The 27,852-nt window shown below is 38.5% G+C and overlaps 1 protein-coding gene across 2 annotated transcripts; it reads right to left on the bottom strand.

The window, feature by feature from the left end:
- Positions 1-642: 642 nt before the first annotated feature.
- On the bottom strand, positions 643-26,950 carry gtf3c2 (general transcription factor IIIC, polypeptide 2, beta). Of its 2 annotated transcripts, none has more exons than XM_038726932.1 (21): positions 26,653-26,950; positions 26,070-26,131; positions 25,779-25,885; positions 24,319-24,928; positions 23,848-23,969; positions 22,151-22,335; positions 21,758-21,843; positions 21,307-21,384; positions 20,127-20,228; positions 19,159-19,386; positions 18,764-18,875; positions 18,543-18,660; positions 13,485-13,516; positions 13,165-13,294; positions 12,745-12,889; positions 8,467-8,628; positions 7,823-7,901; positions 6,579-6,707; positions 6,040-6,309; positions 4,184-4,291; positions 643-2,722 (listed from the first exon to the last, which is right to left on the bottom strand). In XM_038726932.1, exons 3-21 carry the CDS (start codon positions 25,801-25,803, stop codon positions 2,519-2,521), a joined length of 2,925 nt encoding a protein of 974 aa, XP_038582860.1. In that variant the 5' UTR covers positions 25,804-25,885; positions 26,070-26,131; positions 26,653-26,950; the 3' UTR covers positions 643-2,518. The 2 variants fall into 2 exon arrangements, with proteins under 2 accessions (XP_038582860.1, XP_038582859.1); XM_038726931.1 differs by having other exon boundaries at positions 25,779-25,888.
- Positions 26,951-27,852: the final 902 nt, after the last annotated feature.

Consider the following 27,852-nt stretch of genomic DNA (forward strand, 5'->3'; position numbering starts at 1 on the left):
AATATCTGTACTTGTATAGCGCCTTTCTAGTCTTCCGACCTCTCAAAAGGCTTTTACACTACGTCACATTCACCCATTCATTCACTGAACGGAAAGAACATTCACACACCAACGGAACAGCCATTGGGAACAATTTGGGGTTCAGTATCTTGCCCAAGAATACTTCAACATGCAGAGTGGGGGAGTCAGGGATCGAACGAGTATATAAGTTTTACTTCTTCCTATCCCTTTTCAAACATGTAAATAGAAGTTTTCTTTTATTGGCAATCATAAATTAATAAAAGTTTATTTGCTAAATATTATTGTTTTGGTTTTTGTGTTATTTTGAATGTATGCTTATTTTAAATTGTTTGTTATTTGTTTTTAACATGTTTGAAATAAATAAATATAATCAATCTCAATATAACACCAAATCATAACAGAAGTCATCTCAGGGCTGTAGAGTGGGTCAGGTCGATACTCTTTATACTATTAATATTATTATATCGACAATTACAACATTTTAAAATCTAATATTACAACAAGTGGTCAAACTTCATCTGCTGATGAAGATCATGTTATACGATCAAAAGCTCCAGAACAACTACTTAAGGATCTATGGCGCGATAAAGTTGTTTTGCCAACTATTTCCAAGGTCAAGAGTGAATGTTCAATGTCAACTTTATTTAATTTACCCAGAAACATTTATTACATGTAACATTTCAAAAATAGCAACAGAGCAGAATAGAAGAGCAAGTTCAAATAAAGTTCAATAACTTATGATTTACAAGTTAACGATAATTTTGTGATTATTGGTTTTATGTGACTGACAATATTATCGTGGTGTACTAAACATCATTTTTAAACTGTCGATAAGAGTTGTAAATAATTGGAATAAAACAAAACTGATGAGCACATTTTCAAACCCCTAATTTAACTTAGGAGGAAAACATGTGTTAGATAGCCTCTAAAAAAAAGACAGCGGCGCCTGTAAATAATAACATTATCCAATTTGTTTTGTAGACACTGAAAAATAACTGGAGGTAATATCACCGCAACTGTTATAAAAAAAGGAATCAAAATGTTTGAATCATCAGAATAACAACAGCAGGTTTAAGTTAACAGGTGAAGAAATTAACATTTAAAAAATACCTAGAATGTGTCATATACAAACATTACATCCAGCATTACATACAATAAAAAAATTTCAAGTATTTCCTCCCAGTTAAAGCCTGAGATGTTCTTGACATCGTAAAAGAGAAAAAAAATGTTTGATTACAAAAATACAGCAGCAAAAATGAACTTAAAGATATGCTCCCAATTTCCCCCCAGCTTGCTGTTGAGGTTTTGAAACTCAGCACATTTCACAGTTTGAGAATATCAACAGTGAGGTGGGAGGAGATTTTGGGGGCGTATCTGTAAGGTACTGTAAAATAAATTAAATAGCATGTTGTCAAGAAACCAACACTAGCACACGGTGTGCTGCAAATGTGACCCCCAATGTTTCCGATCCTCTGATCAGCCAAACGAGTTAGAGAGCGATGCTGCTTTTCTTGGTGCTGCACCCTCTGGTTAGCAATGCCAACACATCTGAAGACAGACATTCACATAAACTGCAGTGGAATGTGTTGCTGATTACAAAAGGTTTGCCAAAATAATGTACAAGAAAGAAATCCTTTAGTCCAATTTCTCACAGCTTCCATTTTGTAACCAGAAACACTTTTGTTTGACTTTACGCACCAACTAGAGACATTTAATGAGTGATGTTTACATTAAATTGACAGAACAGGATGTATGTTTTGTTATTTTGAATGTGTTCATTTTTTTTAGAATAACTAACACTATTCTGATTCCCAAGTCTGTTGCACCTGTAACCACGCCCAACAGTGAACCATAAAGCCACATCACTCTTTACTAATTAACTAAGTCAGCAAAAACTTTTTTTTAAACTTGTTATCAATTTCAATTTTTTTTCCTGAGTGTGGCTGATTTTCTAACAGCGAATGTAGCTGATAATCTCCTTTTCTAATACCTTGGACTACTGTCAACAATGGATTCACTGCCATATTTGCAATTTGTTTGCCAAGATAGATACTGAAGCAACCGAAACCCCTACTTGAAATCAATAACTATTAGGTGGAAACTGCAAAGCAAGACACTTAATCGCCAGCTGCTTAAACTTCTTGGAGGCATATAAACTGTGACCATTGACACTTTTCAAAGTTTGGTGAACAGTGGAAAAAGATGGAGAAATTATGTCAATGAGACATTTCGTGGGAAGTAAAGCAGTTTGATGTTGAAGAAATGCCACAAAACCTGCAAATCATTTAGTTTTTCCTACTTAAATATAAAGTTGAATTGGTTGATCATTTATTTGCTGGTCTTTGGATTATTGAAACAGGATTAAACCCAGCAAATGTATACAGTTATGTGCAAATTAAATATTAATATCGTCTTCATCATTCTAAAAAATACTTTTTTGCAGGTGTGTGTTTTTTGCACAGTGTCATCCACCTGTGGTGAAGTTCAACTGATGCTGCTATAGCTCGTCTGTTACAGTTTGGACGGCCTCCTTCTGTGAGTCTTTCTGAGAGTACAGTGCGTTGAACTGGGCCTGGTTCTCGCTTATCATCTGCTTGGCCTCGGAGGTGATCAAACCCCTCACACAGTTCAGTCTGACCAGCCCCGTCTGGCCCGCCGACGCCACCCACGTATGGCAGCACATGTTCGGATTGAAACACACCTGAGGAGAGGAGGAAGATTATTTGAGGTTTCTCATAATATCTGCAACTGGTCATTCACTGGGGGTCATTCCCATTTCCAGAACGCAAAATAAAATCTTTACAGCCAGTACGTGTAGCTGCAGACCTCTTCAATCAGTCAAGGTTTTCACAGTTTGAACACAGTCAGTGGAGAAACAAAACACAGTGAGGAGTTGTTACATGAGAAGCTTAAGCACAACACAACAAATTACTTGCTACACACCAGCTCACAAATTTTTGTTTTGTCATTGTCAAGCTGCAGGATGTTGCGGGGAAATCCAGTTATTTATGTCTCTGATTCACCCAGTGACTTAAAAGGATCTTCCAATATTTTTCAAACTGGTTGTTATAATAATAATTGTGGCTATTTCACTATGAGTCAGACTAACTATGCACTCGCCACCTTAGTGATATGAAATCTAGTATACATGTAAGTTTCTGGACAGGAGTGAGCATCCTAAAGCTTTCTGAACAAAAGTAGATTTTATATAAACTCCTGTCTTGAATGAAAAACACAGCCCCCTGGATTAGCAATTGTTGCTAACTGCATAGTTCTTTCGAGGTCAACGTGCCAGCTAACCACTTAAGCTCTCTTGGCCACAATAGTAAGTGCAGTTTCAACGGAAACCAAACCAACATTTTAATTCTAAAGTAAACACTAAATACCTGGAATTCATGGCACACAATACTAATCTTTAGTCTCAAGGACAACTGTGTCATCAGCGTGATGATACGTGGATCAAGTATTGATCCCTGAGGGACTTCATCATGTCAACCTTTCTAGACTTATTTCAGTATTTATCTTGATGACTAATTTTACATCCACTAGAGTTATTGTTTTTATAAACTAATAATAATTCCATTTAAGTAGTTTATGTCCCCTCTTCCCTCCTCTGTGAATTACTGAGCTGTAGCTCTCAGCGAATCAATATCACTGCTGCCTCCTTTTCTTTACTGACACTCATCTATCCCTCTCTTCATCACTATAAATCCTCCTGGTGTGCCTTTTATTTTATTTTCTCTCTTCCACTTTCTAATCCATTTATCCCCTTCAGACAGAAAGCCAGTCAGACCTTGTGGCGTTTTGTTTTTTGAGATCATCCCATGAAGTACCAGTCCATCATCTCATTCCAGAGGGCACAGCGACACCCTCCACTCTGCCTCTCTTAAAATTAAACACATCAAATCCTCAAGTGGCTGCTTTCCATTTCCCCCTCCCTTCTTCCACAGAGGGTGACATTTTTCTCATTTTACACATCATTACATTCAGCTCGTCTTTATAGCTGCCCATCAGGAGGAGAAAGAAGGAGGAGGAAGGAGGAGGAGGAGGAAGAGGCTCCTCTCCCATCTCTTACCTCTGTTTTGATTCTAGTGTTTATCTTACTCTACCTGCACTGTGTGTGTGTGTGTGTGTGTGTGTGTGTGTGTGTGTGTGTAGATACCTTGTGTAATGCAGCCAATGGCATCTCATCCATGTTAATCTTTGCCTTCAACTCTGTTTCTTTCATGCGTTTCCACAGAGGTTGCTTCTCGCTTGCTATAAAGGTCAGCTGGAAGTCGGAGGAAGTTATTATTATGTTATTACATGTGCATTATGTGTGAGTTTAAAAATGCAATGTCAACATTTTTTAATAATCACTAATAACTGGTGAATTAATCATCGGTAGTAAAAGCTATTTAAAATCTTCTGGTCTACTACAGATGGAATACATTATCAAATTATTTATATATTGATTTGCTTAGGTTAGTAATTTAACAGTGTTATTAAAACAATAATTATACTATTGTTATTACTTTTATTGTTTTATGTGAGCTTGCATGGTGGGGTTTTGGCATCATTCATTCATTCTCGTTTTTGTTTATTTTATGAATGTTTCAACAAATATATCAAAAGTACTTCTGAAACAAATTGCCTGTCCTAGCTACAGATGTGGCTCTTTAACTGTACAAATTATACTAACACGACCCATTGACCCTATTGCACTATTGATTAGTTTGATTGTCTCTGTTATTAGCCTTATGTGTTGTTTTCTTTTTTACCTGCATTCTACAGCAAAATTATTATAACAAAAAAAAAAGAGACTGGCAATAGATCTCTTTGAAAGAACAAGGCAATGCCATATTTGGCACCATAGGTGGATTTTTTTTCACCACAGGTGAATAACTTTGCATTTTGAGGCTGTTTACACATCCACATACAACAACTACGTGGACGGAAAAACGTACTGCAGTCTTCTGCAAATAAAATCTAACGCTCTGATAGTGGAGGCATGTAGTGTGTCCAAATATAAATGTGCTCAAACAGCACCGATCATTGAACATGCTCATGTTTTTGGTGAACTGATCGTGTCCATTTGTAAACGTGAACTCATACATTACTCCATATAAACTACTAAAATAACAGAAAGGAATCCACATTATAAAGAAAAGTAGCAAGGAATCGATGCCAGACGGGACTTAAGTTTCAGCCAAGCTATTATAGGCGCACCGTTGAGAGGTTAACATGGATAATCCATGAAGGAAAACAAATTATGGTGAGAAGAGACACTTTGGAAAGCTATTATAGTCCGTAGTTACAGTTAATTTTTTAATCCATTAAACTTGCATCTTCCCAACTTGCAACCGCGACTGCTGATAATTTTGGCTCTCATGCTAAATAACACGTGTAATACGCCTTCATTTGTCCAAATTTCTTTTCTTTTCTTACTTCTAATAAACCTGTTGACTACTAAAGTTTCTTCTTCTTCTTCTTCTTCGTACAAAACACTCTCGTAGAACACATTGTCTGTTTTGGGCTACTATAGAAACATGGGAGGGCAACATGGTGACGTCCATGTAAGAGGACCCGCGGTGTATGTAGATAGAAATGTCTAATTCTAAGGTAATAAAAACATATCGGCTCATTATTTAAGGTCTTTATACACCACTGAAACATAGTTATGTATATTCTATTGCATTTCTGTCAACAGATCCTCTTTTTCACCCGGATAAAAAATATAAATATCTAGAATAAATGGTACAAAATGTCAATTGTTAGCAGCTTTTTCTAAAAATAGTAGTAGTGGTCAATAAAACAGATACTAATGGAACACTTTCCTAAACATAGGGCCAGGTAATGTTTAAAATATTTTAATAATAGAGCTGAGGATACCCATGTTTTTGTATCGATAACAAAAACCTTGCTTTCACAATGCTTTTTTCCCCATTTAGCAACCATCAATCCAATAATTTCTTGAATAATAACATTTTCATTGGTCTGCTTGTGTGAATCACTTTGTGACCTGGTTTCTCTACCCACCATATTGCCGTCTGTATGGTGGAGGTAGTATTTCTTTGCAGCGTCTTTGTACTTCTGGAACCGCAGAGGGGGACATTTATCCTTTCCATGTCTTCCTCCATCTCCTCTGTTTTCTTTATCGTTCTCATTTCCTCCTTCAGATCCAGCGTCCGGTCCTTCTGAGTCTCCTCCTTGCTCTTCAACAGCGTCTCCCTCCTCCTCCACTCCTCCCATCTCTTGATTTTTTTCTTTAGCTGCATCATGAGGCACCAGGGATGTTAAGTAGATGGGCTGAAGACAGAGTCAAGGAAACAAATTTATGTAAGTGACTATTTTACTGTGTTTAGATCCTTTTAGAAACCGGGTAAAAAAAATATTTGCTTCTATTATTACAACTTCCTTGAAAATACTTTATTCAATCCACTGTTTAACTTGTAAAATGTATTTAATATAACATGAAATTATTATCTTAAAAGGTGACTAAATGTGATTTATCTAGATGGAAGGAAAAAGCATTGTATAAAAGAGAATTAAATAAACAAAAAGAATAATAAACTTACAAAGCGTCTTTCTATCGTGCGTTTGACGTGTTGGGGAGTGGAACTTATGTGAGGTAAGATGGCAAGGATCACATCACCGAGGCTGTCTGACGTCACCACACTGTTCAACCAATCAGTATAAGACATGGACTGCAATGAAACAGAAAAAGACATTAGGAGCATTAAGATATTAACTATTTTCCCTCTCAAATTAATGTCTTGTTTGGGCATCCTGATATTTTATTATATATTTTATTTTACAATGTAATTATTCACATTTTGATAGGATGGGCGATATGGCCAAAAATGTTAATCACAACATTTTATACCATTCGATATGGATAATTATCACGATAAATGTCAAATCATTATTTCTTTCGACGATATATTGAACATTTGTAATATTTAGGGCTGGATCTAATGATGATTTTATTCCTCGAAGCTTCTATAGATTATTTCATCGATGCGTCGTTTAAGAAGTACTTTTGCTTGGCGGCGGCCGAGTATGTGTCATCAAAATGCCAAGAATTTATCACTTCAAGCAGGTGTTGTTTTGTCACTACACAACTAACAACAAAAAAGGTTCAGCTAAAGAAAATTTTCAAGGGCTCAACGATAAGATTGGTGATTTTTTCTTATTGTCAACAAATACCATGAAAACACCAAAACCTATAATGAATTCTATTAACAAGTTTTCTGTGTGTATCCAAAACTGATCTTTTTCCTTTGTGCCATAGGGCTCCATTCCTGTCACTGGGCCACACTGTTTCACTGAGCGACATGTTCCTACATTACCATGAAAGCACACACTGTAGTTTATTTGGAGTCAATCCCACATACACCATCCTGCTGCCCGTAAACGCTTACTAAAGCTCCCAATGTTTATTAATCCGCGACTGACAACAAATTCACCATCTACTCCTTTTTGAGTAATGTATGCTAAAAACTACAATACCCAGCTGTTTGAGAATTGTTTGCCTTTTTAAAAAAGGAAATTGTAGGTACCAGTTATATTTACAAAGTACTTTATGGTGAAAAGTATTATGAACACTCCATGACTGGCACACAAATCCACAAGTCCAAAAACAAAGCACCACTTGGGTTTAGATCAGGCCTCCACCACCCTGAATGTTTCGTCATCCTTGCTAACATGATGTCCACAATTCAAGGACTCCCTAAAGAACAAAGCTAATCTTGTGCCCCGTGGCTTATTTAGGGGATACCAGTGACTGAAGGATGGAAGATTACAGAGCAGTCCCACTTACCCACACTGTGCCTGTCCTAGGAACTGGGAAGTTGGAGCGCATGAAATGGTCAAAGTAATGGACTCCATGTGAACCATTCCTGAATACAAAATAAAAACAGACCATTATTAAAAATGACAGGAATGACAAAAGAAATAATGAAACATGTGAAAATCTCAGAATGACCCTCACGTGTCTTTAGTGCACTTTAAGGAGAATGTCAACATCAATTTAGTAGCCACAGGGAGTGCTAATGTGAAAACAGCTGTTTAATGTTTTCTGGATGTGATTTATCAAGTCTGAGAAACTGCAGAGGATGTCACATGAGGTTATCTCATCTTGGTCTGAAGAATCACAGAAAGCCTGTGTTACAAAGTGGGGATGTGGAGTTTGAATCATGCTGCCGTCTTACAGAAGAAACTAAAGAAGTGGAATCATAAAGTCTGGATATCTCAGCCTCCTCTACTTCGATAAAGTTTAACAAAATTCTTTTTTGCATAATAAAACCTTCACACATCTCTTATCTCTCTAATCTTGCAGACAAGTTGCGAAGGTACCTCCTCCTATGTAATCTGCAAATTCACATTACAGATGTCCCGTGATAGCTGTTCCTCCATGGACATTTATGGTCATTATGAAAGGGAAAAACAGAGAAGCTGTCTTACGCCGCAAATGCGTTCTCCTGGGCCAACAGGATGCCAGGTGCATTCAATGGCCAGTGGACATCAGTGGTCAGACAGCGTTTCAGAACATTGATGGGATCATAAAGCCTCCTCAGGTCCCAAGTCTTCACATAGCGGTCATCTCCTGCTGTCGCCAACAGGTATCTGAGAGAAAAGAGAAGCAGCTTTGACAACTCGACCGAATAAAAGTGGCTTGTGTCCATTTTTGATCAAAGACATGTTGATGATAGGAAGCAAACTAATAACTGAATGGTGGTCACAACTGGAAATTGTTTTTAATTGTCATTGTCAATAGTCATTTTTGTTTCTCTTGTTTTTTGTAGTGGTCAAGGTTGTTTTCTTCCATTTTTGCTTTGCTTTATTCATATTATTCTCATTTTCTGTTACTGTGATTCGTTACTAATGGCCGTTTATCCTTTTCCCTCTACATCCAAACATGCACATACATCTGCAATTCATCCATAAGATCAAGCCTGGGCAGGACTCATAGCAACGGCACCCTAAAATTGAGACGAAGAATAAACAAAACAAATAAACAAACTATAAAGGAAGGACGGAGGGAGGCTACGTGCATTCAATTGCCAATAGATTTCATTGGTCAGTACAACAAAAGAGTGGTGTTGGATGTGGAGAGTAGAGAGTAAAGACGACAAACTGTTCAGGTAAGAAAAAATAAAAGAAAGGCAGAGGTGGAACAGAGAGACAGGTAGTTTTATCTCTTTCAACATGGCCGTGTAATTAAAAATCAGTGATCCAGACAAGATAAGTGACTCTCTTTGGAGGATTAATCTCGTTATTCACGTTCAACTTTAAGTTCATCCCTTTTACGTCTGTCTTTACAGAAAAGCAACTCAAATGTGTAAAGCACAAACACAGTAAATGATAAATAAGGGAGAAAATAACATGGCTGTTCATCTCTGGTGAGATCTGATACAAATTTGATGAACGATGCTGCAGTGATGTTAATGGAAACCTTAATTACCTTGAGAAATGACTATACAGTGTATAAGCTTCAGGCATGTAATGTGAATACAAAGCTACATTATATCTGCAAGTGTTTGAGTCAAGATTGTATAAGCGGGGGTGAAATGAATCCATTAGTTCTTCTTTAGGAGGTCACTGCTCCATCCAAGAGGGACAATAAACAATAGTGTAAAAGCTGTACACACGGTGAGTGATACAAAATTATATCAAAATAATACAAGGACTGATATTAGATATTTGATTTTTTCAATAGAAATTTACGAAATAATCTGAATAAGAAACAGAGAAATCTTCCCTTTTTACCAGGACTGCCACTCATGTATATTTTAATCAGAATTGTAATTTAAGTCAATACACTCACACTATGTATGTAGAAAAACTATAACTAGGTAGTATAACTATAGCAAGGTAAAATAAGTTTACCGGCAACTCTTAGTCTTGGGTGCTAAGCTATTGTTACCTAATGGTATAATTTTCCTGATTTAAATCTGTTAGCATTAGCTGTTAGTCTGTACTCGATGGCGAAATTGCTACAACGTACAGGGCTTGAAAACTGCGGCTCAATTCTGGTTCAAACCCTGTTGAATTTATACTCAAGACTAAAGTCAATGCTGGGGAGCATCGGCAGAGTCTAAATGCTGATATCACAGATTTTGACACAATGGTCAATACGCATATAAATACGTTCTCCAAAACCGCTTTTCAGCATTTCTCCTAGAAATGTAATCTCAGCCATTTCTCAAAAAACTGTATTCATGTCAAGGCAGAAAAGCCTTTGTGAAAACATTTACATCATGTGTCACCAAAAGCCATATTTATCATTTTTTTAGTTGGGTTATCAGCACCTTAGAAATGATGACTACCACTACTAGAGCAGTTGGGGGGGGGGGGGGGGGGGGGGGGGGGGGTGACACTGACTGGCCAATATGATTTATAATAAGAAGCCAATTTTGGCCGAGGATATTGCTTAAGCCCTTGTGCTGACTTGCACAGCGTATCAATGGCTCCTTGTAGAAGACATTAGTGATGTAAAGGACCTCTCCATCTTTCGCCTCATCTGCACATGCATCAGCTGCGTAGTGGAGCAGAGAAAAATTTAAGAGGCATGAAACTGTCTCTATGACCTTTATTCACATATAGACCAGTCAGTGTTCACCTCTGGGCTTACTCATAGTATGCATTAGAGTTTGGGATGTACAAAAGTTAGAGAAAGTTACAAGCAGTTTATCTGAATTAAAGTAAAGTATTTCCCCCTGTAGTTTGGTTTGGTATTTGGCTATTAAGGACAATGTAATTTATGGGTCACCAAATAACTGCATGGAGACACTTTAAAGGGTCATTTTGGCATTTTTAAACCTGGGTTTTTGAATCCATGCAGTACATGGCTTCAGCCAGCAGCTTCAAACCTGCTGCAGGGGATGCAACGTTTTCCTTCAGGGCAATTGTGCCCGTCAAAATTACGTCCACAAAATGGAAATAATGTATGTGGAGTTCCACATGGGTCCATTCTGTTCAATCTATACATACTTCTACTAGCTCAGATTTTAGGACACAACAATGCAAACCACACCAACTACTAACCAACTAAACAAGTGCACTGGACAAAAGGCAAAAAATTCTTATAAATAGTAGTTTGGTGCCAAAGCCAGTATCCCGCCTGAGTTAGAGATGTCCAGAGCTGATCCAAAAGAGGGTCGATCTAGGCATATTTTACAAGCATCGGTATTGGCCTTAAAGCTGATCAAAATCCACATCTTTCTTTAGTGTACTCTACTGTGTCCACTTCAGCTACTAGTATACGAGTGGTTGACTCTGCTCTTATACCTGGGCTGGCAAAATTCGCTAAGCTGCGATGGTAACAAATCGGTTTTCTCTCCTCCCTGTTCCTTACTAGGATACAAAGTGTACAAAACATTCAAGAAGCAGCTTCTCATTTTTAGACAACACAGGCAACAGATTGACACGTCCTCTGTCTAGCTGATGGCTTCACGTCAATTTTGGGAGTCGCATTCTTCCAGGTGAACTTTCTTCAATATCATATCATTAATTTAAGATGATCGACTGTATAATTTTGAACCAGGGCAAGGAACCAATGTATCTGGAACAAGCAGCTACTTAAAAATAAGGTGTGTCAGACTTAGAAGAAAATACCAATTATTTCAACGAGACAGACATTTAGATTAATATACATTTTTGATTGGACTGGAGTATTAATATATATTCATATCACTATTAAGGAACTCAGGCTGGGACATCCCTACCTTGAATGCCTTTCTCTAAAAAGTAAAAGGCAAGGTCTGTGGTTCAGTCATGGACTAAGACCACATTTTCAAAGGTGTCTTTGCAAGTCTTTCCGAACAGCAACCAGATATGGGGTTGGCCATTATTTTTAGCTATTTATTCTTTAAATATTAAAGAAAATAAATACGTAAAAAAAATTTATCACACCAAAAAGAAATTGACGGCCCTGTAGTCTACATTTTGACTAAGTGCCTGAACACACTGGAGCAAGGGTTTTTCTGCTTAACTTCAGCACAAATTTCTGCTTCCAAGATGTATAGTGTGCCAGAGCTGGCTTTAACCCACTTTAATTGGTAGTGAATAAAACTGCCAAACTAAAGTAGAGGGAGAAAAAACTGAAAAAGATAAACAACCAACAGAACATCCTTACACTCCATTCTCTCTTCTGTGATCCTTCCCAAGGTTTTCCACGATTTTTCCCATAAAAACATAAAAACTCTGCACGGGGGTTTTCATTGTTTTGCTATGAAACTGTTTTTCTAATTAGAGGTTATACATGTGTAAATACCAAAACCACTAGGATGTGTTTGTGAATTCAAATCCATTTGAGGCTGGTGCAATGCTAGACATTTTTGCAAACCATGGATGCTCTTGATCCACTTCACAACATTATCCCTGTGTACTTGCAGTAGAGTGACATTGTCAACATGTGCACTTGTCATTACTCTCAGTAAGTATGCACTATCCATCAATCCAAATGACAAATGATTCAGTGACAAGCTGAGTAGTTTCAAGATAAATTATTCTCTGAAGTCACAATAGTTTATCTGATGATTAAAGCTAGTATGTAGTATGTATGTATGTAACATGGAGTAAAAGAAAACATACCAGTCTGTTTAGGAATCTTAAATTATGATAAACGCATAGAGATCAAGTTGAAAATCTGAAAAGTTGTCTTTCATCACACATTGACAAATGTGACATAATGTGAATGCAGCATTAGCATACAGGTGCGATCAGGGTGAAAGAGTTTACCTGGAGGCAGGACAGAAGGCCAAGGCCCGGACAGCGTGGTCGTGAGCCAGGAAGCATCGATAGGGCATCAGGTTGAATGACCCGTCTGACTGTCGCACTCGCAACAGCGCAGACTTTGTGGACAGATCCCACAGACCTACTACACCTGAAGAACGAGACATAGAACAAGAATGTAACACACAGGACTATATGACACAGGACTCCTTTAACTTGCTACACTGTACACACTCAAATAAAGATGAAACATCTGGAAAATAATTTAAAGCAACTAGTTCATGAAGACACGGATCAAAAAAGAAGTAGGCAAGTGCTATTTTTAAGAAAGTGTGTTCATCAGTGACAACAGTTAAAATGCACAGAGGAACCTGAGGACATTCAGAACCAATTAATCAAGAACATCTCCAACAAATCAATTCAGACCGTCATAGAATCCAACAGCCATTATATTGTGTGGTTTTTTAGGCAGCCAGTCCATAGACAGAACTTGTCCACTCCTTTCATGGCGAGGGGCTTTGAAGGAGCCCAGCTTCAGTGTTAACACTCCTTCTGCCTGCAAAAAGAAGGAACAAAGAAATGTCACTGAAACAACAAGGTAAACAGCAGGGCTGGACATTATATTTTCCTGTTGCCCACTGTCATATACTGTACATTAGGTATTTCATAACATAATGTGTAGGTGGGCAGAATTTTGCGGGGTAAACAGAGAGGATTTTGACAGCATGAGATTAAAATGAGCATACCTGGAATATTGGCAACTGTTCGCTGGCTTTTCCTGCAGAAAAAAAAAACATAACTCAACCTTGGTAAATATTTCACTATTGGTAATCACAATTTTAAATTGGAATCTATTTAATGAGCATAACAACGAGCATTTTCAGAGAACAAAAAGACACTTGTGTAGCTGAGTCATTTGAATAACTTTTGTTTTATCTCTCATTGGTGCAACAACCTAAAAATCTGTGTTATGTAATGTAAACTCAAGGGTAGCGCATTAAGCCCTCGATATACTTGCTTTTTAACAACGCGTAGGCATAGACAGGCGTCGGCGACGCAAACAGCATTGTTCACATACTTGCCTGTGCCTGTGTATATCTGTGCCTTACGCAGTGAGGATCACAGACTTGGCTCTACACTTTACCACTTGTGACACACCAGCTATGATGTAGGATTATTAATCTGGGTGTAGTTACTCTTTAACAATGGTAACATGCTAATTTATAGCAAGTTACCATTCTGATGTCATGTGATTCATGTTAGCACCAAGCTCAAGCTGAGGTTGAAGGTCATTCAATGATTAATTCATAAACCTTTCAAGCTAAAGTGTGGAAACTTTGACCTGTTGAAGACGCTAGACTCAGACTTAGGCAAAGGTACAATTCATCTTATGGAGAACATTAATGCCTATACCAAGTTTTACAGCAATAAATCCAATAGTTGTTGAGATGACAATGACAAAGACCAAAGTGTCGGACAGACAGACCATTGGACCAACTGCTTTCTCTAGAGCCCCTCCCCTTTTGTGGTTCAAAATGAATGGATGTTAAGCACCACTTTAGAAGTAATTCTGCCGTGTCTGCCTTGACAATCACTGTTGAGTTTTATAGATGTAAAATCCAATAACGAAAAAAGAACTGAGTGTTCCCCATCATTAGTTTTCTCTCCTCCTCCAGTTTAGATTTTTTTGAGTTCAGATCAATACTGTGTCCTCCTCACACTTCCAGGCTTTCCATCAACTTACCTCGGCTTCAGAAAAACACACATTTATAGTTTTATATAAGCCTCTTATGTCCTAAATCAAGTCCAGACCAATTTTCACGCACTGGGAGAACCCAAGCTTTTCCTCAATAAGAATAAGTCAACTCAAATTATCCAACATGGCTTTACAACCCAAAGCTGAGTTCTTGGCTTTGATACGAGTAAACACAACCTCTTGCCTTCACATACACAAATTTCTTTACATAAAATGACAAGATATATACATTCTGCCAAATTAAACTGTTTTGAAAACCTGGTTTTCTATTATTCTCCATGTTTAACATCCTGCAACCATATTTTCCTGAACTAAAAATGTAGAAGTCTATAGATTTAAACCACTAATATAATTCAGTGGTTTAGCAAATATGTGTACATTACTATAGCTGCAGAGCTGAGCCCTGTATGAACTGTATTAATGAGTATTTGCTCATTACCAACAGTCTGGTATAACTGATGATGGAAATTAGCCTACATCATACACAGGGTTTTTGTGTTAGTGGCAATAAATTAACATTAATACAGCTAATATAACACTCCTCTGAAGATATATATTTTTTTTACCATGAACAAACTTTACCAATGAGCCATTACATTTTAAACCCTAATCTGGAAATAATCTTAGTATTAAAATGATTTACCCTAAACTGAAGATTGATAACAGAGTGGTTCCCTGCTAAATCAAAAGTACTTCCTTGATGACTGACAGAGCAGGAATACAAGAGGTGTCAGCTACTAGACCTAAAATTCAGAGCTTCCAACACTAACAACTGGTTCGGTGATGCATCTTCTTTGTCATTTCAATTATAGATCTTTGTCTGATGGACAACGGCGCTGTAAATTAGGTGCGTTCACTACGCCATTCCACATTCTCCCTTTTGTCCTTTTTTCCCCCCTCCATGCTCCGCCTCTACACCTGCAACCCCCCCCCCCCCCGCCCTCCAATTCTGCAGCTTTAACAGCCTCCTCTTCTCACTCACTTATTCATTCTGGTGACTGGACGGCCAAAAGCCATTTATAATTATCTGTCGCAAACAGCGCTGGGCTGGTGCAGACAGACCGGGAGAGACACACACAGACACACCCTGTTTAACTCTTTCCAAGCCAATTTCACCTTTAACCCTTGATACTGAATCTCATGGGAATTATTTCCACTCATGGTCACGTAAGATAGCTAATCTACTATCGATTATTGATCATGTCAGGCTAAAAGAAATGAGAAGCTTTGAAACAATTCATCGGTCATTTTTCTCTTGTACCTCTGCCATTTCTATCCCTCCCCCGCCTCTTTATGGTCAGTGCAAAGTACATTGTTCCACCTACACTTGGAGAACAGTTCAGCTGATGTAAGGTATTCTTATACTCCAGGTCATGCGGCAGCAGAGTCTTTTTGCAAGTTATTTGTTGAAAGCATACAGAAATGCCCACATCCTGTCATCATCTAGATGTAGAGATATTTCGCTAGAGAAGAGAAAATGTCCTGTTGTCCTTGGTGCCACAAGTAAACCATTAAGAGAGTCCTTTTACGTCTGCAATCTAGCCTTTTCTTTTGGTGCATTGGTCAGAGTTAGACTCAAGACCTCTGTATTTTGATAATGCTGACTGTGACCCTGTTAAAGCCCAGTCTTAGTCCATGTATAAGCCCAAGTCTCTCTTTGCAATCATCTGTGTTTAGGAGGTATCTCCAAATGTGAATGCTCTGCAACCTTTCGATTCAATAACTATAACCTATGTTTGGAAGCAGGGGGCTGATGCAGTAGCTCTTTTGAAACTGGACTCAATGACCCATGACTACAAAATAAAATGGAAACCAGGGGCCATAAAGCAATGGGGAAAGAAAAAAAGAATGGATATGTCAGGTTTATATGGCATTTTATGTCCAAACTGTGCCAGAAATTGTAATACCAAGCCAAGTGAAAGTGTGTAGTAGCCAGTGGAGTTTTTTGTCACCTGATATACTGTATTTTATTTAAATATTAACACATACATGACTGTGCATGAGCTCCTCTATAATGGTGTGTTGCTATTCCAACTCTTGCTAGTATGACACATATAATTATAGGAGAATATTGAAGCTAATGTAACCACTAAATAAAATAAACACAAATTTGGACAAGTTGATATAGAATAAATGCATTTGATGGCATTTAGTGTAGTGGTAGTTTAAGACTGTGAGAGGAATAAACTTTAGCCTGACGCCCTAGTTATTAGTAGTTTTTCTTAACAAACATTTTAAAAGGTACTACACAACCACACTAAATGCTGAGTATCAGCATTCTCACTTACAAGCACAAATATCAGCCAATGCTGATGTTACACTGTGCTACAGAGAAGATATGCTCAATAACACAAGGTGCAATGGAGTGTGAGAAGGTTGTGTATATTGCAAAGTGTGTAAGCGTTTATTTTTGAGGTGTGTGTTGTACTGAAATGCTACGATCTTGCTAAGATGTTTAATCAGATAAGCCTGTAACCCTGGGCAGACACAGGCAGATAAAGACACACATGTACAGACATAACCGGGTTTCTGTGTATGATGGATGTGGCCATTAATCTCATTCATACAGTCTTCTATCAGCAGAGCCCCAGAGGCAGCTGATGTGATGATCTGAATAGACTAGACTGCAGGCTCCAGCGTCTATGTTGCACTCCTGGAGAGCATTCTGTGTGTGTGTGTGTGTGTGTGTGTGTGTGTGTGTGTGTGTGTGTGTTTGTTTAAATCTTTCGGGTGAGCTGATAACTGCTGCCACTGGTAAAGCTGCATTAAACAGTTTGATAGACCCCTAAGCACAAAATATACAAACACACTGGGAGACTGACAGCCTACATGAGATCCAGACCACTTAACGATTTCCATGTCTCATATGATGGATATGTTTCTGTTTGACATATTGCACACCTAATGTTGACTTAATCGGGTAAAGTATGTATATCCTGCAACCTGAAATCATTCTAATGAGACTAGAGCTAAAAGAAAACTAGCGATTAGTTGATTAAAAGATAATGAATTAGCAGCTATTTTGATAATTAATAAATATTTTGTCATTTTGTCTCTCTTTAATGCCAAATATTAATTTATTCCATCCTCTTTGTTGTGAGGATTTGCTGTTGCTGCAGCCTTTCCACAAATATACAATATACAATGTGGTTGTGATAATCTCTTAATTCCTACCTCTAAAATTCCACCGCATAGCCTCCAAATTTGTCTATAAACAAACATTTTCAAGTATTACTGATATTGTATTTTACAGCCTTAGGCATCTTAAAAGTTATTAGTTCCTGCTGGCTTTGACGGTTGTTACCTGTGTTTTCCACCTCTCACAGGGAATTTTGGAGGGTACGAGTCACTGGACATCAAATGTGTTTGATAACAGTATCATGGTAACTCCAAATGTCTGAGTCAACAAATGGATCCACATTTCACCAAAGCACTCGCTGGAGGTGCATGGTGCTTCAAAGTCACTATGGCGCCTGCTAAAAGCACCTATACGCAAACCTCTATTCTCGCCTTTTAGTGGTCAGAATATGGATGGGAGCTGTGCGTGACACTCTAAGGAAGGATAGAAGGATGTGAGTCTGTGAGTGGATACATGAGGAGTGGATTTCTTCTTTTTTTATGTACTTTGTCTTTGTTGTGGTGTGTCAAGAAATGGAGTAAGGAAGTACTGCAAAAAAGATAATGTCAAAATTAGCAGTTGGGTGTGAACAAATCTATAGACTAGCTTATTTTCACAGTGCTGCTTTACTGCAGTCCTGGGTCCTCACATGAATCAGGTATCCAACATACTGACCTCAGGCTTTAGAAAGGCAAGACTGCCCTCTGCTGAACACAGGACACACTTCATTTTGTTTGTCTGAATCTGGTAAAGTCCAGGTCGTGCATTGGCCAGGAACTTTGTGTATCATTTTTACAGTTATGTGAAACAATAATACCACTGAAGTAAATCACTGTTACAACAATTGTATTGGAACATTTACAAAAATACTAACAACAGATCTGAAGGGAAAATTGTAGACAGTTCTGTGTTTAATATTCACAGTCTTACCAGAGTTAGCAAGCTTCTTGTTGGAGTTTAGAGCATCAGGGTGGGGCAGACTGTAAATGGTGACCACACTGGAGGAGGTGGCAACTGCCAGAAGACCCAGTCTGGGCAGAAAAGGTGCCTTTGAAGGTAGATTTAATATTGTAAGTATTAGCTATATAAAACTCCAGACCAAATATGCCAACAACTCATGTTGGTGGAGACCCTTTTTAATAACACCTTACCTTTCTGTCACAACTGGGAGGCTCCCAGCCTCCTGCAGGACACCACTTTAGATTCCAGATGAAGCCTTTGTTCTGGGCCAAGCCATAGGCCAAGGCTGGCTGTGAGTCTGGTCTGCAGACAGACAGAGAGAGTTTAAAGAGACAGCATGTAGATGTAGCATAAACAATAGAAATAACCATTTCTTGTAAATAATAATGGTGAGAAAATACAAAAATGGTGGGTTGATTGAGGTTTTGATTTCCAAATTAAGAAAAAAAAGATCTGGAAACCTCATAATAAACTCCGGAAATGATGCAGCCCATTCAGCACAATCACATCAGTTGACTGCAGCAAAATAGATCTTAAATCAAAAAAACCATTACTTATATTACATTACTGCCCACTTCAGCTGTACCTGCTGTTGTAATCCAGCTTGCCCACGTCCCACAGCTGAACGAGTCCAGGTCCGGTGTACATCTTGTTGACATAGTGCCAGTCGTCCATCCCTCGGTGACAGGCCAGAGCTATGTACTGGGATGCTGGAGCACCATCAGGTGTAGGACACCACTCCAGGGCCCAGACCGGTCCACCTGCATACAGGAACATGTCCCAGCAATCCGGGTGGGCAGGCACTGCTGCGAACCTGGTCAGTTACATAAACAGAAAGGCTCTAATAACAGGTACAAATTAGTTACTTAACTAACACCAAAATATATATTTACTTTATTTCAGATTAGCAACAAAAAAAAGAAAATAGTGATCCGAGTTATATTTTTAATCAATGCTATTTGACACTGGCTGGCGTAACAGAACGTCTGAAAAGACAGACTACAATGTTGATATTTTAGACAGGAAAAGGAAAAGTAATCCATCCATCCATTATCTATAACCGCTTATCCATGCAGGGTTGTGGGGGGGCTGGAGCAGCTGACATTGAGCAAGAGGCAGGGTACACCATGGACAGGATGCCAGTTCATCACAGGGCTGACGCATAGAGACAAACAACCATTCACACACATACATCCACACCTAAGGGCAATTTAGAGTCACCAAATAATCTTTGGACTGTGGGAGGAAGGCGGAGCACCGGAGAGAACCCATGTGGACACAGGGAGAACATATAAACTCCAAACAGAAAGGACTGGGACGACCAAGGTTTGAATTCCAGACCTTCTTGGAAAAGTAATAAATGATGACATATTACTTAAATATATGATACTGAGGAGTCATTAAGTGTTCAAAACTAAATCTTCCTGAAGCATCTTCAGCCAGAGTCACACATTTGTCTAGTAAAGCGATGAAAGGATCTAATTTTAAATGCTGAATTACATTTTGCTTTGTATCCTGTGGATAATGTAATGATTGTATGACGCTGAGTCGAACCTTTTGAGTCTTTGAAGAGGTGTCTCCTCCTTACGGTGGCCTTCTCTGGACACTTTGAAAGCAGCCGACTGAAGCTCCTGAGGCAGGTATTTCTCCAAATCACTGAATAACACATAAGACACACACACCTCTGATAACTAACTTGCATAACAGAAGTTCAATGCTAGATCAGAATTCCCAACACACTCAACACATGCAATATCTGAGAGATGGAGGCTCTGTGACCAGAGCATAATGTCTACTAGGTGCATTAACGAGTCCATCAGATATGTTATGCTGCGTTCCAGTAACTGGGAACTCGGAAATTTCCGACCTCTAACTTCTCTCTAGAAAAACTATCCTGGAACGCCACTTGACATCGGATTTCCTACTTGTGAAAAAATATCTACCCCAATGTCAGCTCCCATGGAAGCACACATACAACATAAACTAAAAGGCAACATAAAGTATATTTCCATGTATTCAAATTAAAATAACTCATGCTTTCATATAGTAAAACCTGTTCTGCATGTAAATAGATGTAGAAATGTTTTGCCAATGTTATTAGGTAGCTGATTACAGTAAAGAATCTCTGAAAGTCATCTTCTCTACCCAAAAGTTGTTCAGGAAAACGCCAAAACATTTGAAAACATTAGGAAGTATAATCTACAACATTTACCGTCTTTTGAGGATTACAACTTCAGTCCATTGTTTTCATTAAAATGGCCATAATACATACACTTGACAAAGACTTTGTCATGGTCAGCCATGTATTTCGTTCACTTTCGGCGTCAGGCACCACCATGCACCTGGAACGCTTTGAGGCTGAAAGTCAGATATTGCAACTCGGACATTTCCCAGTTCCGAGCAGTCTGGAACGCGGCATAAATAATACAACTGTGCTTCTAATAGTCCAATCAAGTTACATTGCTAAAAATCTGACATTTCAGTGACTGATGAAATGATCATGTATCAGTATACAAACAGCACAAAAACTAACCCTATCTATTCAAGTTTGTTATGACAAATAGGTTGGAGGCCATAATACAAAACCAGAAGCTCATGTGTTCCACAATTATAAATAATGCATTAAAATGTGGTGAAACTTTGACTTTATTTTGATCACTTTATACAAGTCCCCTTTTTTGTAGAAAACCGAATTATCTCAGTAATAATAAACAAAGGTTAAAAGGTTAACTACCTTTGTGGTACAAGGTGCCAGTCACTGGTGGAGGGGACCCACTCTGGGAACACCCAGCTGCTGTAGTGCTCCTCCCGGCTGGAAAACACACACACACACACACACGCACACACAGTACTTGTTTCTCTTTATTTCTGGTGTTGTTTTGCACATCAGTTTCCTTAAATGTGTGAGATCATCTCATAGCTGAGTTAGACATTATGTATGCAGTTAGAAAAAAAAGACATAACTTTAAACAGATTTCTGTCAGGTGGAGTTTTTTTATAACATCTGTGCAATGCCACTCACTATCACTGACTGTATGACTTTGAGGTTGCCTAGTGACAAATGCTTAAATATTGGCGTGCACATGTTTCTAAAAAATAAAGCAGATTTACGTTCTGCTCTTACATTGGTAGAACAAGGTGGGACGAAACAACCACAACCAAACTGCAAGAGTGAAACAACTTACAATTTCTTAGTCGTCTCAGTGAACTCCCAAACAGTTCTCATGTAGTTAGTGGTGAGACCGTTGGGGATTCTGGCGCCTGGGCCCGTCTGTAGGAGAAAAGGAGATTGGTTGAGTTTAACTATCACTATTTTGTGCATTTATTATTTGGCATTTTGCTTTGATTTGTGACAGTACAGTAGACAGAGACAGGAAAGGCGAGAGAGGGGAATGACATGCACCAAAGGTGAAACAACGTGGCAAAGTTCTACAGAGATCTAAATATAATACTGGTCACAGAGCCTCCATCTCTCATAACTTGGGGAAACCAAAAGCATAAGATTCACCTAATATGGGAATACATTTTTTTTTCAATGTCAGGTAAAGAGATACAACAGAGATAAAAAAACTACTAACAAAGGCCTTGTTGCAGTGAAAAGTTGCTGGACTTCTTCCAACTGTCCTAAAGTCTGTGTCTGAGTCCTCTCCTTCTTCTTCGTCTTCCACTTCCTCAAAATCCTCATCTTCAACATCTGGAACAAAGTCCTCATCTTCTGCACCACTGTCACAGTCGGCCAGTTTTCTCTTGCGGCCTTTCCGCCCTGCAGGAATGTAAAGAACAATTAATGTCAGAGTACGTAGGGATCTTCATTGCTAAAGGGGGTCTGGTATTTCTATATGGCATGTGATTTTGATATATATCATGCTATCGTCATTAATCTTCAAATAAAATTGCCAAACTATTTCAAGATTTGAAAAAAAGCAGATGCAATATCAGTTATTGGCTAATTCAGTGAAAAAAATACATAGAAAAACAAAGCAATTCATCACATGCATTCTGCTCATTGATTTGTAATAATGTTCACAATTGGCCTTACGTAGACAATCAATGGAAAGTTACTTTGTTTTATATATATATATATATATATATAAAAATAAATAAATGTCTGGCAATAAGAACAGGTATTATGGCATAGGTCAATGGTAATGAGTTACCAATGGCCCAAGCAAGTAGAAAGCCACACTGGGACGCTAAACATAAAAGCTTACTATCCTGCTGTATGTGATCTCCTCGCCTCTTGCCTGCCCCTGATCCCTGATCCACATTCACCATGACGGGAAATGCAGCTAGAAATTCATGTGTACATTAGCCTCTTATCTTGTCTATAGCCACACTGTCATGGGTACACTGACACCGCTTCACTCAGGAATCACAATTTGAAAGAGAAAAGGAAATACTGGGATAAGCTGGAAAAAAACCCTACATTATTGCCTCAGTGGGAACATACACTCTCCTGACTGGATAAGATTAAATAGATATTGAATGTATTATGTATCCGATGGGGCCTGTCACGTAGTACATGTTTTCTTCAAAAGCAGACAACGCAGGATTGTTGCTTTTTAATGAATCAATGACTAAAGGCACAATGAATTGTTCTGCGTTTCTGGAAATGCACCCATTTTCTCTCTTTCCAAGAGTTAGTCATCAGTCTCCGTTCTGCAAGCTAAGTATTGAGCTACAGCCAGGAGGTGTTTAGCTTAGCTTAGCAAAAAGACTGGAAGAAGGGACAAACTAGCTTGGCTTGCTCCGAAATTAAAAAGCCACCTACTAACATCTCCAGTTACTGTAGGGCAACTTACAGCCAACAATATAGTCACGGCAGTTTAAAATTAGTAGCCGCAGGCAGGATATAAACTACAGTAAAAGTTACACAATGCTAGTTAATACATCTGAACAAAGGTGTCCTTTGTGATACTACTGTTCAGCTGACTGTGTGGTTCTGCACAATTTCCCACTGTTTACATTTGAGTACATTTGTTTTAGGCTTTGGAAATGGAATGAAAACAACAACATCCACACAATCAGGATGTCACTCTCACACATCTACCCAGCAATTCTTTGTGATTTGTGACACATATCATAAAACTAGACACTAGGCAGCCAAAGCATTAGGGCATCAAGATGAACAGGCTTATTTTAGTTTGTGCTGAGCGGTTATTGGTAATTTGAGAGCAAGAGGCAGCTCTTAGCATCAGTCAGGTGTTGTCATTGTTGTTGGTTACTTCCATCACTGTGTTACATGGTTGTGAGTGGTGAAAGATTTGCACTGTACCTTTCTTTCCTTTGAGACTTTTCCCCTCTGTAATATCGCTGTTGGCCTCTGGCTGTGGGCCTGACTCATCATTGGAATGACCGAGCACTTCTTTTGCCAAATTATGGAGGTATTTCAATGCCCTAGAGAAATTTTTACAACATTTTTAATATAGAATGACTACATTGCCCTTGCGTGCATGCAGAACAGTCCTGAAAAGTCTGAAGCTGCTGGCAGTTGGAAGATTGTTCTTAAAACAACTACATTATTATACTTCTGATCCAATACCTCTACATTTAAACACATTTTTTATTTCATAGGTAGGTATGCACACTTTATTTACCCCTAGACAGAACAAACATCTCATGAGAGTAAATTTTCTCTCACTGCAGTGCAATGTACAAAGCATATGACCGATAGAGGTGAAAATCCAGCTATTATTATTATTATTAATCTTATTAGTTGTTGCTGAATACAATACATGTAACTTACGCTTTAGCAGCACCTCTCCTACGACGGCCTCCTGGCTGGGTCTCCCCCTCAGGTTCAATCGGAAGTTCCCCTTCAGCCTCCTTACATGGTGGTTCTGTAACTGGTTCCGGTTCCTTTGTAGGCTCCTTCTTCACATACTTTCTCTTTGGCTTTGGTGTCCTATTTTCTTGATGTTCAGTATCTAGAACTTCACCCTTCCCAGTCGAGAGGTCCCCATCAGTGTTGGGAGTTTTTTTGGCCGGAGTCTTTTTGGCCGGAGTCCTTTTGGCTGGAGTCTTTTTGGCTGGAGTCTTTTTGGCTGGAGTCTTCTTTGCTCTAATTACCTTTTTAGGTGTGTCCTCTGAGGTTTTCCCATCTGACTGTTGAGGTGTTTTGTCAGTTGCTTCGTTTTCCCCATCTGCAGTCTGTTGAGTGGCATTCTTAGCTTTTCCACTCTTTGCCGGAGTCTGTTTAGAAGTCGCTCCCTCTCCTCTTGACTTCTCTGTAGGTGTTTTTTGCTGGACACTTTCCACATCAAATACATCTGTTTCATAATCAAAATATTTTGGATTTTTCTTCCGCTGTCGTCCTCTGGAGCTGGGTGTTAAATCGTAATGCTGCTCCTCTTGCCCTGTGAGGAGACTGAAGTTATTACTCCACAGATGTACCATTTATATAGTATAAACTATAAATAATAAAATAAAAGTAGTAAATTAAAATCAAAAACCTACTGAAATGAGAATTGCTTCACCACAAGAGCTACCTTTCCATCTATTCTGTGGTTAAATCTCACCAAATGTTACTCTTATAAAAAGAAACAACACTTTTAAATAAACTAATATATCATACGGCAGGTGTCATTGGGGAATGAAAGATAATGAGCACAAATTAATTCACACTCTTGATTTACTTACTTTGAGCACACAAATAAACAGTTCATAATGTTAAACAATATTGTTAAATTACATTTAATGAATGTCAAAGATAACACAATGTTGTTTTGTGCAAAATCAATACAACACTACATTAAATCCAAGCAGCTCCAAGATCAATATTATCGAAGGCCTGATAACTTAGGCTGTTTAATTTGCACCGCATTAGGATACACAGTGGTTTTTGTCCACCTACAGTAACTCCTAACCGCCAAAGCTGGCCAGTATTGCTGAAAAAACATCCGATGTACCATCACTAAATGCCAATGGCACAAGATCAAATATAATAAGATCGATAACCTATCAATATAAATTTAAATGAAATCATTCTAAATTTGTAGGCACCTCCACACCACCACACAGCTGCTAGCCTGCCACTCAGCGTGCTCCTCCACAATTGACCAGAGTAGTCAGGAACCTGTAACTAAATTTCCTATAGCTACAGTATCTTGACATTAACTGGAGAGTACAAATTAGTAATGTGTGCTCACTAATATTTTTCCCCAAATGACACCTCAGTAATAGACAGTAACATAATGCACTGGAAACCTTCTCCAGAGTCATTGGGATCCATATGCCCTGGGTTTCTGGTGCTGTGGCTGTCTTGTCAGATGCCTCCTCATATGTGGAGCAAGTTCCTGCTCACGCTGACCTTTCTGCTGCTCAGAAACAGAAATTAAGACACAGCAACCATCAACCTTTTTTAGGGACCACATCACAACATCTGTAAAACATTACTTCTGAAAATATGGTACAAACAAGATAAATTTCTAAAAACAACAACAACAACATATAGGCTTACAGTCATGTACACTGTGCAGTAATATTTTACAACAATACCTTGTGGTTCCTACTTTGGTTTTGACTGATTGACTTGAAGTTTTCAGTCACAATTCAGCAGCCTGTAATGACAGTAAATAAAAACAATAAGTTATCACAGACGTCTTCACTGTATTTTACATAGCCTGACACGTTGCTAAATAATTATTCTGGAAACGTGGAGTCATAGAGTCGAGCATAATACCGATATCACCTCGATATCTCGTCTGTCAAACCAAACCCCATTCAGGAAAGAGACAGTTTTATGCTCTCTTCCATTCTGGCACAAGTACATGAGTAATAAATATACGGATACTTAGCAGATATAATAGTTTTGAACCACTCATCAATTCGGCACGTCTTTTAAATATAACACATACCAAGTACCAAGTTATTTAAGTAACATACTTTTGTTACTCGTTTGTTTTCCCAGTCTTCTCCTCCTAGCCTCCGAGCTAACACCACACAGCTAACGCTAAATGGCCAAAGTGTCTGTGGAGTGTAGGGCTTCTTATACTAACGTTAAGCAACTGTAATACTCTTAAAATCAGCTTGTGGCTCACAGACTTTAACGGGAATACTGCTAGCACCATTAAAAACTCACCCAGCGAGAAACACAGGCTTCCTCTTCCGTGGCGAAGGCTGAATATCCTCGTTCCGAACCCGGGATGCTTGACGTTACCGTCTGGTCACTCGAGATCGAGTCCCAAACTCTGCTACCGGGAAAGACTCTCTGGATGATCACCGGGACCGTGTGAACAGGCCCGACATTTACATCCAGCCGTTATTCTTTTTCTAATGATAAAATATAAACACCACCCGCGGTCTCTCCACTGATTCAGGTTGCTGAAACTCACACTCCTCTTACATCAGACCGCCATGTTACTGTACTGGCATGGTGGTGTCCCACATCGCCCCCTATTAGCAGAAAGTGGAATTACACCGATTAAATACCGGAGCAGCCACGAGTTCAATCCTCGCTCTCACTGAGTATCAGATGGAAGTCTCGAGTACATTAACAGTAGTTTAATAGTGGGGGTGCAACATGCATCATTAAAGGACTTAAAGGGAAAAAAATTGTATTTCGACTACTGTTTTTATTTGATTACAATTTTTTCTTATAACAAGGTGAAAACTTAAATCTGTATGCAACTTTATCCCATTAATGCATGTTAACTAACTCGCTTCCTGCAGGTGTTTCTGGCTCTGGAGCTGTGTCAAGGGCGGGGTGGGGACAAAAGGTCTGAGATTAGGGGTGTGATGAAAGACTTTGGTCATATGAAAAGGGCAATGAGATAACTTTTGTTGTGAATTAATATTTATTATGTACCCAACCATGTCACACAGCAAAGAAAACTGTAGCTGTCACTGTTTGTTGTTATCAGTTGATTTTAAATATAATATAAATCTTTTTAACTGTTCAAATTATCTTTAATATATAATATATTCAGCTAGGAGGACATCATGATTGGGGAGGCTATAAAATAGGCGAAACACGCTGTTCATGATAAATACAGTAAAGTCATTTCAATATGCTGTGTATTTGATTTTCATTGCCAAATCCTGTGACCTATCAGCACCTGACTGTTGTTGCTATGCATGCAACTTCTTGTTTTATAACAATTTTTATGTCTTAATTAACTCTAGCACTTTGATTTGCTTTATTGTTTAAGTCTTGTAATATACATAATGTACAAACCTGCTGTAACATGACTTGTATTTGTGAGGCTGGTTTAAAGGGATACATGTGGCCAATGTTGAGAACTCTTTTACCACTATAATGGAGTGATGTAGGAGGGGCCAG

Source organism: Micropterus salmoides, unplaced genomic scaffold (genome assembly GCF_014851395.1).
Source record: "Micropterus salmoides isolate LMB-PRFRI ecotype aquatic unplaced genomic scaffold, ASM1485139v1 Ms_hic_scaffold_18, whole genome shotgun sequence".
In the NCBI taxonomy this organism is placed as follows: Eukaryota; Metazoa; Chordata; class Actinopteri; order Centrarchiformes; family Centrarchidae; genus Micropterus; species Micropterus salmoides.